This window comes from Podarcis filfolensis, assembly GCF_964270895.1.
Source record: "Podarcis filfolensis genome assembly, chromosome: 8".
Taxonomy (NCBI): domain Eukaryota; kingdom Metazoa; phylum Chordata; class Lepidosauria; order Squamata; family Lacertidae; genus Podarcis; species Podarcis filfolensis.
Genome location: NC_139611.1, coordinates 51,738,737 through 51,753,746, shown reverse-complemented (window position 1 = coordinate 51,753,746; position 15,010 = coordinate 51,738,737). Strand labels below are relative to the sequence as shown.

The following is a 15,010-nucleotide window of genomic DNA, read 5'->3' as shown; positions in this document are numbered from 1 at the left end:
GAATTTTATTATTCATAAAGCTTGCAGAGGGCTCCAACCCTGATGTCAACAGATGGAAGATGTGCATGGTGATATCTTCCAGGAGATACAGTATATACTGTACCCACTCAACTTTGATCTGCACAACTGGCTCTTTTACAATCGTTCTGCACTTGCAAGGAATTGCTTCTTCAAGGTGGAAGCACCAGCCCTTTGGAACTCCTTCCTCATTAATATTAGACAACCACCTCTCTATTGTGTTTGGTGCCTGCTAATTTTATTATTTTTTTAAAACCCATAGTTTCATCTGTCGTGATGAGGCCAGGGGAGTTTTACAAAGGACTGGAAATGTAAAAGATTGTGTTACAAGGCAGGGGATTAGTTGGCAATAGAAAGAAAGAAGCCTCAATTTTTTAAAACCTAACTATTGGTCAACAGGTATGCACTATATTTTAATAAGATGGGCAGAGAAAATTGGACTACTGTATTCTGAACTGTTTGCAAGAAATGTGTTTGAATATATTGTGTCATATACATACAAACCCATGTCTCACACACAATATATTTATTTAAATTTGCCTGCTCTTCATGTTTACAAGACACCACCAAGGTTACAATGTTAAAATCTAAAGCTGTATTTTAAACATTTAAACAAACTAAGCATTATACACCCAAGCATGCATTACATTGCGTATATAATTAATACACTTTAATTAGAAGTATAACTTTTGGCATAGATTATGCCTGATGATAATAATAAAGCGTGCGTATACTGTCCGTAGTGTGTGTGTGTCTTAACATATTGTGTGTCTAAAATAATATTTTGTGTGGTTAATATATGCACACAGCACAGAGCGTGCGTGTTTGCCTGTGTCTAGCCTAGGTGTCTAAAATATATGTAGGGGGTGTGTTGTGTTAGATGTGTCAGCGTATTCCGACAAGAAACCCGCCCCGCGCGGCCTGTTCCCCACAAATCCACCCACCTTTCCCTCTGTCCGTCCCCTTTCTGTATTTCCCCTTCCATATTTCCGCGCCCGCCGGTCACTGCCTGGGAGTGGAAGGCTCAGCTGGGCGGCCTGTCTCGTCCCTCCACCCCGAAGTCAGCGCCGTCCGCCTTCTCTCGCAGCCCGAAGCTGAGCGTCTCCTTCGCCCCTGGCCGGAGAGGCCTCCGCCTCCGAGTCAGTGGGCTGGATTCGCTCCGCTTGCCGCGACGGAGCGGGCGGGCTCCTGAGGGAGGCGCTCATTCGCTCGGGAAGAGGCCCCGGGGCGGCCAGCAGCGGGCGGGCGGGCGACTGCGCGGCTTTCGCTCCCGAGTTCCGTGCGTGTGGGCCGGAGTCAGCGGGAGTAGGCCTCTCCCTGCGGGCGCTAGGCCGTTGCCGGGAGACCCCGCGGACCGCGCTAGCGAGCCCGGGCTGGAGCCCGCCAGGCCTCCGCGATGCCGCTGCTCTTCTTGGAGCGCTTCCCTTGGCCCAGCTTGCGCACTTACACGGCGCTCAGCGCCCTGGCCTTGCTGGGCAGCAGCCTCAGCGCCTACCGCGCCCTCAGCCAGGCCGCCGAGCACACGGAAGAGCCCCCCGGGGTGCGGCTGCAGCAGGAGACCGGAGGAGAAGGAGGAGGAGAAGGAGAGGAGGGCGACCTGTCGCCGCGGGCCGGGCCGGCCGCCCTGGACGTCGCCTATTACTTGCTCTCCGACAGCCTCTGCGTTTGGGTGAGCCGCCCGGGAAGGGAAGGCGAAGCGGGGCCTGAGGGGATTCCTTGGAGGTGGGGAGGCGTGATCCCCGGGGTCAGGGGGAGGTAGACGGCCTGGGGAATAGGCCCCGGGTGGGGTGTGCGAGGGGGATCACTTCGAAGAAAGGTGCAAGGAGGACGGGGCTGCTGAGGGCGAATTAGGAGACGGGGCAGGAAGGGGCGCCTGATTTGGGGGAGAAGGAGAGAAGTCATGGGGCACAAGTGGCCCACCTGTAAAGGAGGAACACCTCTGGGCAACGTGGGGTGGGAGCCAACAACCCCACTCAGGTCGGTGGGCTGGATCCCACGAAGTTGTCCTCGGAGTAGACCCAGTGAAATTAATGGGTGCAAGGTTGTGGGACTAGGCCCACTGAAATCGCTAACACTTAAGCATGTCTGAGTCTGGATCCAGCCCCGTTGGTGAGTTTGTTTGTTTTTTTACGGAAGAGAAGGTGCCTGCAGGAGAGGAGGGTATTGTGGGGAGTGGGCACCTGATGTTTGGAGGGAGTAGGGCAGTGGCCAGCAAACTTTTCCAGCAGGGGGCTGGTCCACTGTCCCTCAGACCTTGTGGGGGGACAGACTATATACATATATTTTGGGGGGGGGGATGAACGACTTCCTATGCCCCACAAATAACCCAGAGATGCATTTTAAATAAAAGGACACATTCTACTCATGTAAAAACACACTGATTCTTGGACCGTCCACGGACTGGATTTAGAAGGTGATTGGGCCAGATCTAGCCCCCGGGCCTTAGTTTGTCTACCCATGGAGTAGGGTGTATCTCCCATCTTATTCCCCATAGACACCCTTCACAGCAGTAATTCCCTGGCCAATATGCTCCTCCCTCTCAAAGAGGCCCAAAGAAATGTGGTCCTTGTGGGGTGGGCCCAGAGGGTTGGGTCTTGCAAGGTGTAGCGACATAGTGGGACACACTGGTGAAAATATTAGGAAAGAGGATATAGATTTCTCTTTCCCGCACGTTATGGGATGTGTGTGTTGTAGGGGATGTTCAAGGTAGCATCAGGGTGATGAGAGTAACTCTGCATGGCATGGTGTGGGTATAATGACAGGGAATAGCGTATGTATGCCTAAGGATCAGTGCAGGGATTACATGTGCTTGTTTGGGGAAGAGGGTGCTAGTCACCCACTGCTCCCTGACATTCTGTCCCTATTTGCACATCTGCGTAGGTGGGGGGAGCATTTTTTGGCAGAGTGATAAAGCTGGCAGAAGGAGAAGGCATCTGAAAGGCAAATGTAAAGATCGTTAAGGGTCAAAAAGTGTGGGGACAGAGTAGCAGATTAGGGAGTACTAAGGGTTACTCATTGTCCCTAAGTAAATATGTAGTGGAAAAAAGTAGTTGCTGGAAGTGGTTTTGATTCTTTAAGGAGTAGCTAGAGAAGCGAGGGATGCTGGCCTAGGAGTTTTGGGGATACATGATAGACAGCACCTAGAAGAATAAGGGGGCAGTGTAGTAACTAGAACATGATGGTGCTAATGAAGAGCAATTCATTTAATGTTGATTCCAACATTGTCTGGTTGCCTTGTATTCTCTTTCTTGCCTTGTTCTGAAGGGGTATCCCTAATTTCAAAGCATCTTGACTCCATAGTTGTCTGGTTCAGGGGATTTGCAAGGTACTTCAGGACTTTAATTTTATTTCGGCTATTTGTGAGTTGCTTTTCAGGACCAAGTCCTCACAAAATGACAGAGAGAAAGAAATACAATAGAATCTCAGGCAGAATATGAAGCATTGAGAGGATGCAGACAAATTGATGTATTGGAGATACCAAAATTCTCTTAAGGAAAGGCAGTAGTAAAAATATAAGTTGATGGCTTTCCTGAATGTCAGAACTTAAGGGGCCAAAGCAAATATTAAGTCGAAGACAGTTCTCCAACTACAGAACCCTATTGAAAAGATCCTGTGTTGTGTGCTCAGCACCCTAATTGATTTACTGCCCAGAGTGCCTGGGGCAACCTAGGACTCAGCTAGACTGGAAAAGAAAAAGTGATTTATATGCATTGTAAAAGCAAGATGAGCGCCGCAACCCCAGAGTTGGTCATGACTGGACTAATGGTCAGGGGTCCCTTTACCTTTTACTATGTGCGATATAACATTGTACCACCAGATGGCAAGCTGGAGTCTCATTTTTCTCTGTTTTCCCTATTTAAATTTACAACACTTTAAACTGAAACACTTCTTTGATGTGTCTAGATCCAGCCCCAGTCAGTTGGGCAGCTAATAATAATAATAATAATTTCACCAACAGACACACAAGGAGGACCTCAGACACAGTTCTTAAATTTACAGGTAGGGTCATATGAGAGCAGGCTTCATTTTAGATGATACAGTCTTGAACCATTTAGGACTTTGCAGGTTAAACCATTTAGGAATTAATAATTTTATTATTTATACCTCGCCCATCTAGTTGGGTTTCCCCAGCCACTCTAGGTGGCTTACAGCATATCTAAAAACATAATAAAAACGTCAAGCATAAAAATTTCCTGATACAGGGTTGCTTTCAGATGTCTTCTAAAAGTTGTGTAATTCTTTATCTCCTTGACATCTGAAGGGAGGATGTTCCACAGGGAGGAATTGGGCCCAGACATTTATGATGATGATGCCATAGAATGTTAATCAGCTAGAGGCCTGGTTATAGAGAAATGTTTTTGCCTGGCACCTAAAGATATGTAATGAAGGCATCAGGTGATTTTTGCTAGGGAGAGCATTCCACAAATGAGGAGCCACCGCAGAAAAAGCCCATTCTTGTGTTGCTACCCTCCAGACCTCTTGTGGAGGAAGCACACAAGGGCCTAAGATGATGATTGCAGGGTCCAAGTTGGTTCATATGGGGATAGATGGTTCTTGAGGTAATGCGGTCTTGAGCCATTTAAGTCTTTATAGGTCAGAAGCAGCACTTTGAATTGGGTCCGGAAACTGATTGGCAGCCAGTGCAGTCAGGCCAGGATTGGCGTTAACTGTATATGCTCAAACCAACTTGCCCCAGTGAGCAACCTGGCTGCTGAATTCTGCACCAGCTGAATTTTCCTGTCTTCTGAGGCAACCTTACATATAACATGTTGCAGTAATCTAAGCTAGAGGTTAGCAGAGCATAGATACCAGACCTGAGGCTATCCCTGTTCATATAAGGATGCAATTGGGCCCCCAGCCAAAGCTTATTGAAGACACTCTGCACTACTGAGGATACCTGACCACCAGGCTATGTACCCACTCCTTCAGAGGGATTGTAACCCCATCATGAGGATGCAACCTCCCTTCCATCCAATCTAGGGAACCACCCACTAACAGTTACTTAGTGTTACCTGGATTGAGCTTCAGTTTGTTGGCTCTCATCCATTTCATTACTGAGACAAGGCAACAGTCCAGCACATCCATTGCCACACTTGTAAATCTAAAGGTGAAGTAATGCTGTGTGTCACCAGCATATTGCTGATGACATACTTCAAAACTCTGGATAACCCCATTCAGTGCTTTCATGTAGAAACCACTGAGTGGGGATTAAACAGCACAGGGGATAAAATAGAGCCCCAAATTGAATGCTTTACAGGGCCTCCCCAAGTATCACCCTCTGGAAATAATAATCCAAGTTGAACTGGAACCACTGCAAAACAGTGCCACCCAGCCCTAAATCGGAAAGCTGTTCTAGAAGACTGTCATGGTCATTGTTATCAGCCAAGAGGAGCAAGGGTCCAGAGCGCAAGTGGTTGCCCTGACCGATTCAAGCATTTTGTCCACATCCTTGAGCCTTACTAACCGAAACACATCCAACACTAGGACTAGACAGTGCTCTGGACATTCCTTGAGATTCATCTGATGTAACAGCAAAGTCAAGATTCCAGTGGATGCAAGTGATTTTATCCTCAAATGCTTTGCAAACAAGTCACAGCAAGCTACTGTCAGTTCTCCCACCTCATTTGGACCAGACTGTAAGGGGCCCCACAAACCTGCAAAAGCTCTGCCAGATGAAGATGCAATGGAGGCAGCAAAGTCTGCTTCAGGAGGCAGCAACAGCTGCATAAAATGACTTTGGCCCCTGAGTCATAGGTCATAGAGTTTTGTCCTACTCAGTGCTTCCTAGATCTCCCCAGCATAATCTCCCACAGCTCTTACACAAGTTCAGTGTTGGCAATTTGTGACACAGGAAATATATCTTAAGTACACCTCAAGCATGGTATGAGCAGGCTAGTTCCTTGGTGTCAATGAAGTGATCTGCCTTCCAGAACAGTCATTGCCTTGGGGTTGTTGTTAATGCTTATGCAACCTGATCAGTGGCCTCAGTCCTATTGCTACAGGCTAAGATTATGCTTGAGCTATGTATTTCATGTTTGCCCAGAGTGTGTGGAGAAATACACAGGGGTTACTTAGATTTTGCTGCCTGCATTCCGAAGCTAACATTCAGAAATTGTACACCTCAGTTCTCATCTGCTTTACCTGATTTTGTAAGTGAAATAAGACAGCGAACTCGATGCATTTGATAATTGCCTATAAAAACTCATGCCAAAACAGCAGGTAGAGTTCAGTTCAGTTAGAGTTCAATTCTGTACATCAGAGGTGGAGAACCTCATGCCTGGGGTCTGAATGTGGTCCTCCAGGCCACTCTGCCTGGCCCTTGGGACTTTCTCTATGCCACACACTCACCAGGCCTACTCTGCAACATTCTCAAGTGATTTTTCCTTTCTGGAATGTGTCTTTGAACTGTGATAATGCCACTTCCTTGTCTGGATAGAGAGATAAGTTTGTGTGTGTGTGTGTGTGTGCGCGCGCACACACACACACACACAGAATTCTAACATTTGCAGAATTCTGTCTGTAATGGCCTTGCTGTACAAAGTTAAGAGTTGCATCCATTGCTTTTGCTTAGGCTCCTGTGTCCATTTGTGGTGTCATGGCAGGATCTGGGGCCAGAAATCTAGGGCCACAATATGCAGCAAGACTGGCTGATCACATTTGAAGTAATACACATTACCATCTAAGAGGAGGGGGCCTATGACCATTAGGTTCAGGGTCTAACCCAGGCTTCCTCAATCTCTGCCCTCCAGATGTTTTTGACCTGCAGCTCCCATGATCCCTAGCTAGCAGGACCAGTGGTCAAGGAAGGTGGGAATTGGAGTCTCAAAACATCTGGAGGGCCGAGGTTGAGGAAGCCTGATCTAACCTCATCACTGCCCCTGTCTAGTAACAAAACATTCTGACTTTGCCTTGGTTAGGACTGAAGACCCATTCACATAGTATAGCTATTTCAGTCTGATTATTTTGTGCTGTAATGTTTGCTGAATTGAAATTACACACTTGACCCAAAATATCACTTAACTGATAAAGGGATAGAACACTTCAGTTATTTCAGTTTTTGAAACAGTTTGTAAGCCTTGAATATCCTGCACTTCATATATTTATTTATTTATAAAATATTTATATACCGCTATGTAATTAAAATAATCACAGTGGTTTACAGCAATAAAACACAAAATCATATTTTAAAAACTGTATAAGCAAGTTAAAAAGACGTTAATCATTGTGGAGAGGCAAGCTTGCACATGAGTCTTTTGGGGGTATTTCAGATGCAAGATGTATTATCCCGGGGAGGTGACTTAGTCTTGTTAGTCTTCAATATTATTCAGCAGAGTTCTATGAACACCTGAAATGCCAGGTGCCTTTGGCCAGCCTTCAACAGTGGCATGTATTCTTGCGCAGCAGGAGCCACATGTGATCATTGTCTGATATTTGAACAGTGGTGATTCTGTAAACGATTGCTAATTGAAGACATTAATCACTCACCAGGATTACCCGCATCCTTACAATTGTGTCATTCAAACTCTTTCCTTTCTCACAGCCTCTGGGGAAGTCTGCAGTGTTCAGTGAGATTTTCATCACTTATTTATTTCTCATCACTTGTTTATAACTGTGAGCTGCCCCAGTATTAACAGTATCAAGAGTCTTTTAAGAAAAAGTTATAGCAAAAATGTTTTTCTTTTTCTCACCATTTACTTAAAATACTATAACTCCTAAACATTTCTCAGTGTTTATGAATAGTCATAAATATGAATTGCGACATAAATAACAATAGTAGGATAACTTTGACAAAGATATCTCAACGTCTACTATGTCTTGCAAAGGGAGTCTTGTGTTTCATCTTTGCAATAGAAATTGGTCATGTTGTAACATTATGACAAACCAGGGTTGCTGAATTTTTGTGGTTTATTTTTCACAGGCAGAAATCTGCACACAGCCTGATTGCTCCCATTTGCTCCTCCACTGGCAAAGCCAACCAATAAGCTGTAATTCAGCTTGGCTTCCCTTGAAATTCAAATTCCCCAGGATCATGGTTTATTTCTTAAAAACAAGCCAGGACAGCAAACCATGGTTGGAGGTCAGCTAGTGACCCTGGTTTGTTAGGGAGCAACAGACCACAATCCCTAGTTAGATATCGTGGGAAGCAGAACTTAAATGCAGCTTTCTGACTTGTTTCTCCTGCTCACGCCAGAAGCAACTGGCCATTGTGCATGAGAACACATGATTAGTTGGCAACACTGGTTATAATGATGCACTAATGCAGTCAGTGAGCAAGGGTCAAACTGCAGATGGATGAGAGAGTTGGAGCCTTTCCTCTCTGCTTGCTGCATTACCCCATGACACCCCCCCCCCCCGAGACTGACTGAGAAAGCTGTAGGCTGTTGTAAAATCTTGTTTAATTGATGTAAAATCTTGTTTAAATCTGCTATTATGAATGAAGCAGTAAACTTAGTTATATACACATCTTGCTGGTAAGTGTGACTGTATTTTTAAATGTAGAAATTTGGTTGCACAATTTTTAAGAAACATAGCTCTTTGCTTTCAGAATTGGACATTTTGGAAATGCATTGTACTATTGTTCACATTGCGCTATCTGGGTTACAAACCACAGACTTGAAGTCTTGAGGTCTGTTTAGCTGGGAATGTTGAGCAGCATTCATTTCATTTAAAAAGGCAAAGGCAAACTGGCTCAGCCACATTTTTATGTTGTTTGGTTCATGCTCTTATTCAACTTATTAAACAATATACAGTGGTACCTTGTGTTACGGACAGGATCCATTCCGGAGGCCCGTCCGTAATGTGAAATGCCCGCAACTCAAAGCGCTGTGTCTGTGCAGGTGTGTGGCGCGATTTGGCACTTCTGCGCAGGCGTGAAGCACGATTTAGTGCTTCTGCGCAGGCACGAGCAGCAAAACCTGGGAGTAACCCTTTCTGGTACTTCCGGGTTGCCGTGGGACGTAACGCGAAAAGATGCAACACGAAGTGGACGGAACAGGATGCATGACTGTATGGAATTTTAAACTGGACGAAGTATTGTTTTTGTTTGTTACCGTATTATATATTTTTATATTGTAAACAACATTGCAATTTGTTAAATGAATCGTAGTATACAAATATTTGTATAAACAAAACAAAATAACATAGGTTTCTGGAGGTATTTTCTTGTATCCCAGGATGACCTCTTTTCCAGGGAACTTCCAACATACGTAGCCTTTAATATTTTTTCTGCTTAGGAGGGAGAGAACCTAATAACCACCATTTTACACCGCTAAACACTTGAAGGAGGCCAAGGCTGATCACAGTTGGGAGAAACATGGTTCTTGATCAGTTGGGCAAATTGGCCAGGGGGTTCCAAACCAGTGAGTTTTAATGGAAGAGAATTCATGTTCAGACTCAAGACAGGATAGGCATAACATAGAAATATATTTTATTTTTTGTTCCAGGTACTGGTGAATACGGCTTGCTGTATTTTGATGCTGATTGCTAAACTAATACAGGGTGTTGTGTTTGGTCCCCTCCGTGTTAGTGAAAGACAGGTAAGAAAGGCCTGTAGGTCTTGCTGGTGGGTAGACTTAACAAAGAACTTTGTGATAGGTGGATTTGTGATTTTCATTTTTCATCTGGGAATATTTAACTTCCAGGCATATGTTCGTACGTAACCTTCCTCCTTATTCACTATATATATAGAAAATAAAGTCTTGCTTACAGGTATATCTTGATCTGACCATGGTATGCAGATCAGTTCAGGTAATTATAGGTAGTACAGAGATTCAAAATGTAGGCTGTGTTGCTTAGAGAGGTACTGGCTCAGCTCCAAAGTTGAGAGGCCTTTGATTATACTAGATTAGAGAACAGATGGGGAATCTGTGGTTCTCCAGATGTTGTGGCTCTCCAGATGTTGTTGCACTAGAGCTCTCATCATCCCTGACCACTATCCACACTGGTTGGGACTGATGGGAGTTGTAATCTAAGAACATCTGGAGGACCACAGGCTCACCATCCTTGTATTAGAAATTGCTGCTGAGATATTTTGATGAAGGATGGTATATAAATATATTTTTTTAAAAAATAATGTTACTGGAGGAAGAAGAGTTATGCTTATGTACTCTAAAATGAATTCTGGGTTTGAAAATGAAACCTAAGAGACTTTGGCCACCCTCATTAAGCCATAGACTAGATTTTTCAAACAGCCTAAAAAGCAACAACATCCTGATTACGGAGGAAAACACCCAATTTCTCAATAGTTCTTGAACTTGCAGCATGTACATGTGCAATCTGAGTAGCAATACGTACCCTTGTGGGGTTTGTGTAGACCAGGTTTTTGACTGATTTTTAAAATAATCCACCATTTTTGTAGTATCCTCCAGAATTTGTAGCTTACAACTATCATTATCTGTGACCATTGGCCAAGCTATCTGGGGTTGATGGGAGTTGTAGTCCAAACAATCTGGAAGGCAACACTTTGACTAACCCTGTCTTAAGAGTATAGCCTGCACCATATTTTTCTATCTCTTACTTGCTAGTAAGGACCTCTTGCATTTTAAAGAATCAATGGCTTTGAGGGTTAGATGACAACGCTCCACATCTAATGTAGATTCTTAGCTAAGAATGTGGGGATAACCCCTCAGCATAATAACTTTAACAGCTGTTTTCATGTTTGTGTCAGTAGCTCCATTCTTGAAGAATTCTTTTTAACTACATGTACAAATCTCTTTCAGCATCTCAAGGATAAATTTTGGAACTTCATCTTCTACAAGTTCATCTTTATTTTTGGTGTACTAAATGTTCAGACGGTGGAAGAAGTGGTCATGTGGTGCCTTTGGTTCTCCGGGCTCGTGTTTCTGCATCTTATGGTTCAGCTCTGCAAGGATAGGTTTGAATATGTAAGTTTTGGCTGGTGGTTTGAAGTTGAGGATGAGAGTTCTTTTATACAGGAGTGTATGTCTAAACCACTGAGCCTAGGGCTTGCTGATCGGAAGGTTGGCAGTTCGAATCCCCGTGACGGGGTGAGCTCCCATTGCTCGGTCCCTGCTCCTGCCAACCTAGCAGTTTGAAAGCACGTCAAAGTGCAAGTAGATAAATAGGCGGAAAGGTAAACGGCGTTTCCGTGCGCTGCTCTGGTTTGCCAGAAGCGGCTTAGTCATGCTGGCCACATGACCCGGAAGCTGTACGCCAGCTCCCTTGGCCAGTAAAGCGAGATGAGCGCCGCAACCCCAGAGTTGGCCACGACTGGACCTAATGGTCAGGAGTCCCTTTACCTTTATGTATTCTCTTGTCAAAGAAATCTAAAGTTGATACGTAGATTAAATGATGGAAATCCGTTTGAGTTGTTTATTTTTGCTTGAGCTTGTCGATCACCTCAGCTTGTCGATCTATGGTAAAGAACAAATAAATACTGGAAGGCTTTTCAGCATATACCTCCTGTTCAAGTTACGCTTGAGAGTTCAGTCTGTGCTTTTTTTCAAGTTCTTTAACATACTTTGGCTCTGCAGGAATTCATTGTGTTTTGGAAGTAAATAGGCGCAACTGATGTTTTCCAATGCCTTCATTTGTATATTTCAGCTCTCCTTTTCACCCACCACACCAATGAACAGCCACATCAGAGTCCTGACCCTGCTAGTAGCTATGCTTCTTTCCTGCTGTGGACTAGCAGTTGTGTGTGGTATTATTGGCTATACCCATGGAATGCACACGTTATCTTTCATGGCAGCAGAGGTGAGATTTCTTATTAGTGTGAGATTAATGTGCTCAACTTTTTCTGGTTAGCCTTGTTTTATTTGTGCAACCTTGTTTGTGTATGCTCTAATTCTCTAGCAGAATATGTCAGAATATATTTTTGATTCATAGAGTATCCACTGAATAGGGCTTACTGCATTTTTATGCTCAAGATTATGAATATTTTTTGCAGAAAGCAGTGTGAGCAGTTAACATTCTGTTGTCTGGGCTTAGGAAAACTCAAGCCACTATATGAAAAATTGGTGAATGTAGCCTGTTTGAAATAATTGCCATCTGTATTAAGTGCTAATACGCTTAAGGGTTCTAAAATATATTTTAATTCAGGATGATTTACAGCATTCATTCATAACTGAGTTTGTGAGCCCTTTGATCTCCAGGAGTCCCCTAAACTAAATGAGTATAAGAGAAGGAAAGGAAAGAGAAAAATCTAAATTTAAATGAATAACCAGTTGTATAGAAAAGGAAATAATGGTTGCAAGAGCAATCTTCTACAAGCTAGTGCCTTTCAGGTGTTTTGGACTACAACTCCCATCAGTCTCAACCATCATAACCAATGGAATTATGCTTATTTGAAAATACAGTAGCACATGCAAATGCTCTCCTCCCATAACTTGTGAGGAGGCAAGTTGCCCAATAATGCCTGTAGTAGCAGTTTTGGTGAGCAGAGGAGGAATTACTGAAAAAAGACACCAGACAATGTTTTTAAAATGAAAATTTAATTAATTAACAACACTACCACCAGAGTTGTACCAAATTCAGCCATCAAGGACATCTCTTTTTATATGTGGCTTATTATTTTCTTATTTCCTTATATATACAACAAGCTACTACTTGCGGCTCTGACCTTTTAAAAAATAAATGGAAATCTGAAAGAAATATAATCCTCTTATGTCTTATGACAAATGATTATATCAATTTTCACTTCCATCTCTAACCATTCTTAAGCTTGTTCCCTAGAACAATGAGAACCATTTGCAAGAAGCTCCCTTCCCGCCCTGATCAGTCTTCCAAGGGGAAGGGTTTACAGACCATCTATTGTATGGTACCATTCTGTTCCTTTCTGAAGGAGCCTTTCTAATTCCGGGAGCTTATTCCTTCCCATCTTGGGCATATGCAGGAAGACAGCATAGACTTGTTAGCAAAAGTTTAATACTGAAATTTAAGAAGCACATTTTGTCCTGTCTGTCTGGAAAATCAGTTTTCTTGTTTTTCTAGTTGTCTGCCTCAGGTTTCTAGTTTCCTCTTTTTGTTCCCTACAGTCCCTACTTGTTACTGTAAGAACTGTGCATGTGATTTTACGGTAAGTAAGAGATTGGGGTTTAGGTAGGTAACAAATGGCATGTGTTTGATTTCACATACAAAGCATGTTTGTTGTGAGGAGCATGCTTCAGTTGTCAAACTGTTCTTCCTTTTCTGTTTTTTATTTACCCATGCAATTATTTTCAATAAATTATTGAAGGGGATTGGGCAACCTTTGGCCCTCCAGAAGTAGCTGGACTTCAACTCCCAGCATTCCTGACCCTTGACCCTACTGACTGGGGCTGATGGGAGTTGGAGGCCAATATCTGGGTTACCTCTGAAGTGCAGGATGGTATGATTTGTTTTATGTAAAAAGCATAGAATAAAACATTAGTATAAAGTATAATGGTGTTATTCTGAAACTTTGGGTTAAATTATAGTATTTAAAAAGGAATGCAGTAGGACTAGGATGTACAGATTGATCAACACCAAGGGCCACATCAGAGTGACTATCATGAGATAGAAGACCACATCTGATTTTCACATTAAACTTAAAAAAAAAATTAGTACTCTCTTCTTCTAATGGTATACTGACCGCTTCAGTCTGGCTGGTGCACCTGTTCTTATATTCTTACTTATTCAGCAGATGAGTTAAATGAGTCAGTCTTAAGAAGATGTCTGATTTTATCAACATTAAAATTGAAAAATATAATGCACTTGAGTCCTTCCCCGCGTCCTTTGACATCTTAGATTGTTTGCCTCAATATTTTCTATTTTTTCTTTGTAACTTTAAGGACTTCAAACTTCTGTAGAAAAAATATGCAGTTAAATCAGAGTGGTTTATGGAATTTATATAGGTTCCTTTGATCATATCTCCGGTGCAGTATGTGTTTCGGAGGCTAATTTTTTTCCAAATGGATATTTTTAATTTAAATGAAAGTGTTAAAATTTAGATTCATATTTAAAAACTGTCAATAAGTGCTAGGGTTTAAAATCAAATCTGAATCAAAATGTTTAATATAAACATGTCTATTCACTCATAATCTCTTCCATCTTAATATGAATCTCTGTGAAACACACGAGTTTAAAATATATATATGTAAAAGACTGAATCAGGTATGGTGGGCTGGCATTACACACATGATACAGTGGATTCTTGTATATCTTCTTGTGTGAGCTGTAAATATTTACTTAGATTGTTAGCCACAATTATTTTATTAAATTTGTATATTGCCCATCATCCAAAGATCACAGCATAAAAATACAAAATGAGAACATAGATACATAACAAAAACAAACACAAACCAATAACCCCACTTCCACAAGCACATATAAAAGGCCATAGATTGTTTAATCAACCAAAGGCCTAGTTATAGAGAAACGTCTTCTCCTGGTGCCTAATGATATGTAATGAAGGCACCTAGTGAGCCTCCTGGGGAGAGCATTCCATAAGTGGGGAGCCACTGCAGAAAAGGCCTGTTCTCCTCTTGCCACCTTCCAGACCAGGATTGGTGTAATATACTGAGACATTCAGGTCTCTGAGCTTTGATTGCACCTGCCTTTGTCATTCCTAGTAAGGGGAGAGGGGAGAATAGAGCCCACATGATGTACCGTATTTTTCGCTCCACAAGACGCACTTTTTTCCTCCTAAAAAGTAAGGGGAAATGTGTGTGCAGCTTATGGAGCGAATGCAGGCTGCGCAGCTATTGCTGAAGCCAGCAGAGCAAGAGCGAGAGCTGCGCAGCGCCTCTGGTTCTGCTGCCTTCCCAGCAAAGTGGGAGGAGGAACGGAAGGGAGCCCTTACGGAGCCCTTTCCGTCCCTCATCCTGCTTCGCTGAAGAGGCGCTGCGCAGCTATCGCTGAAGCCAGCACAGCAAGAGCTGCGCAGCGCCTCTTTAGCGAAGCAGGACGAGGGACGGAAGGGAGCCCTTACGGAGCCCCTTCCGTCCCTCATCCCGCTTTGCTGGGAAGCCAGTAGAGCAAGAGCCGCTGTGCAGCTATAGCTCTTGTTCTGCTG

General features: G+C 43.4%; 1 protein-coding gene across 1 annotated transcript in view; it reads left to right on the top strand.

Annotated features, from left to right (window-relative positions):
* The first annotated feature begins 927 nt into the window (after nt 1–927).
* The window catches only part of AMFR (autocrine motility factor receptor), a 28,708-nt gene continuing 14,625 nt past the window's right edge, over nt 928–15,010 (top strand). Inside the window, exons 1-5 of the mRNA XM_083625687.1 lie at nt 928–1,687; nt 9,462–9,554; nt 10,737–10,901; nt 11,581–11,733; nt 13,014–13,054. Coding sequence (XP_083481813.1) covers nt 1,415–1,687; nt 9,462–9,554; nt 10,737–10,901; nt 11,581–11,733; nt 13,014–13,054 — 725 coding nt within the window. The 5' untranslated portion in view covers nt 928–1,414. The remainder of the gene's footprint in view (nt 1,688–9,461; nt 9,555–10,736; nt 10,902–11,580; nt 11,734–13,013; nt 13,055–15,010) is intronic.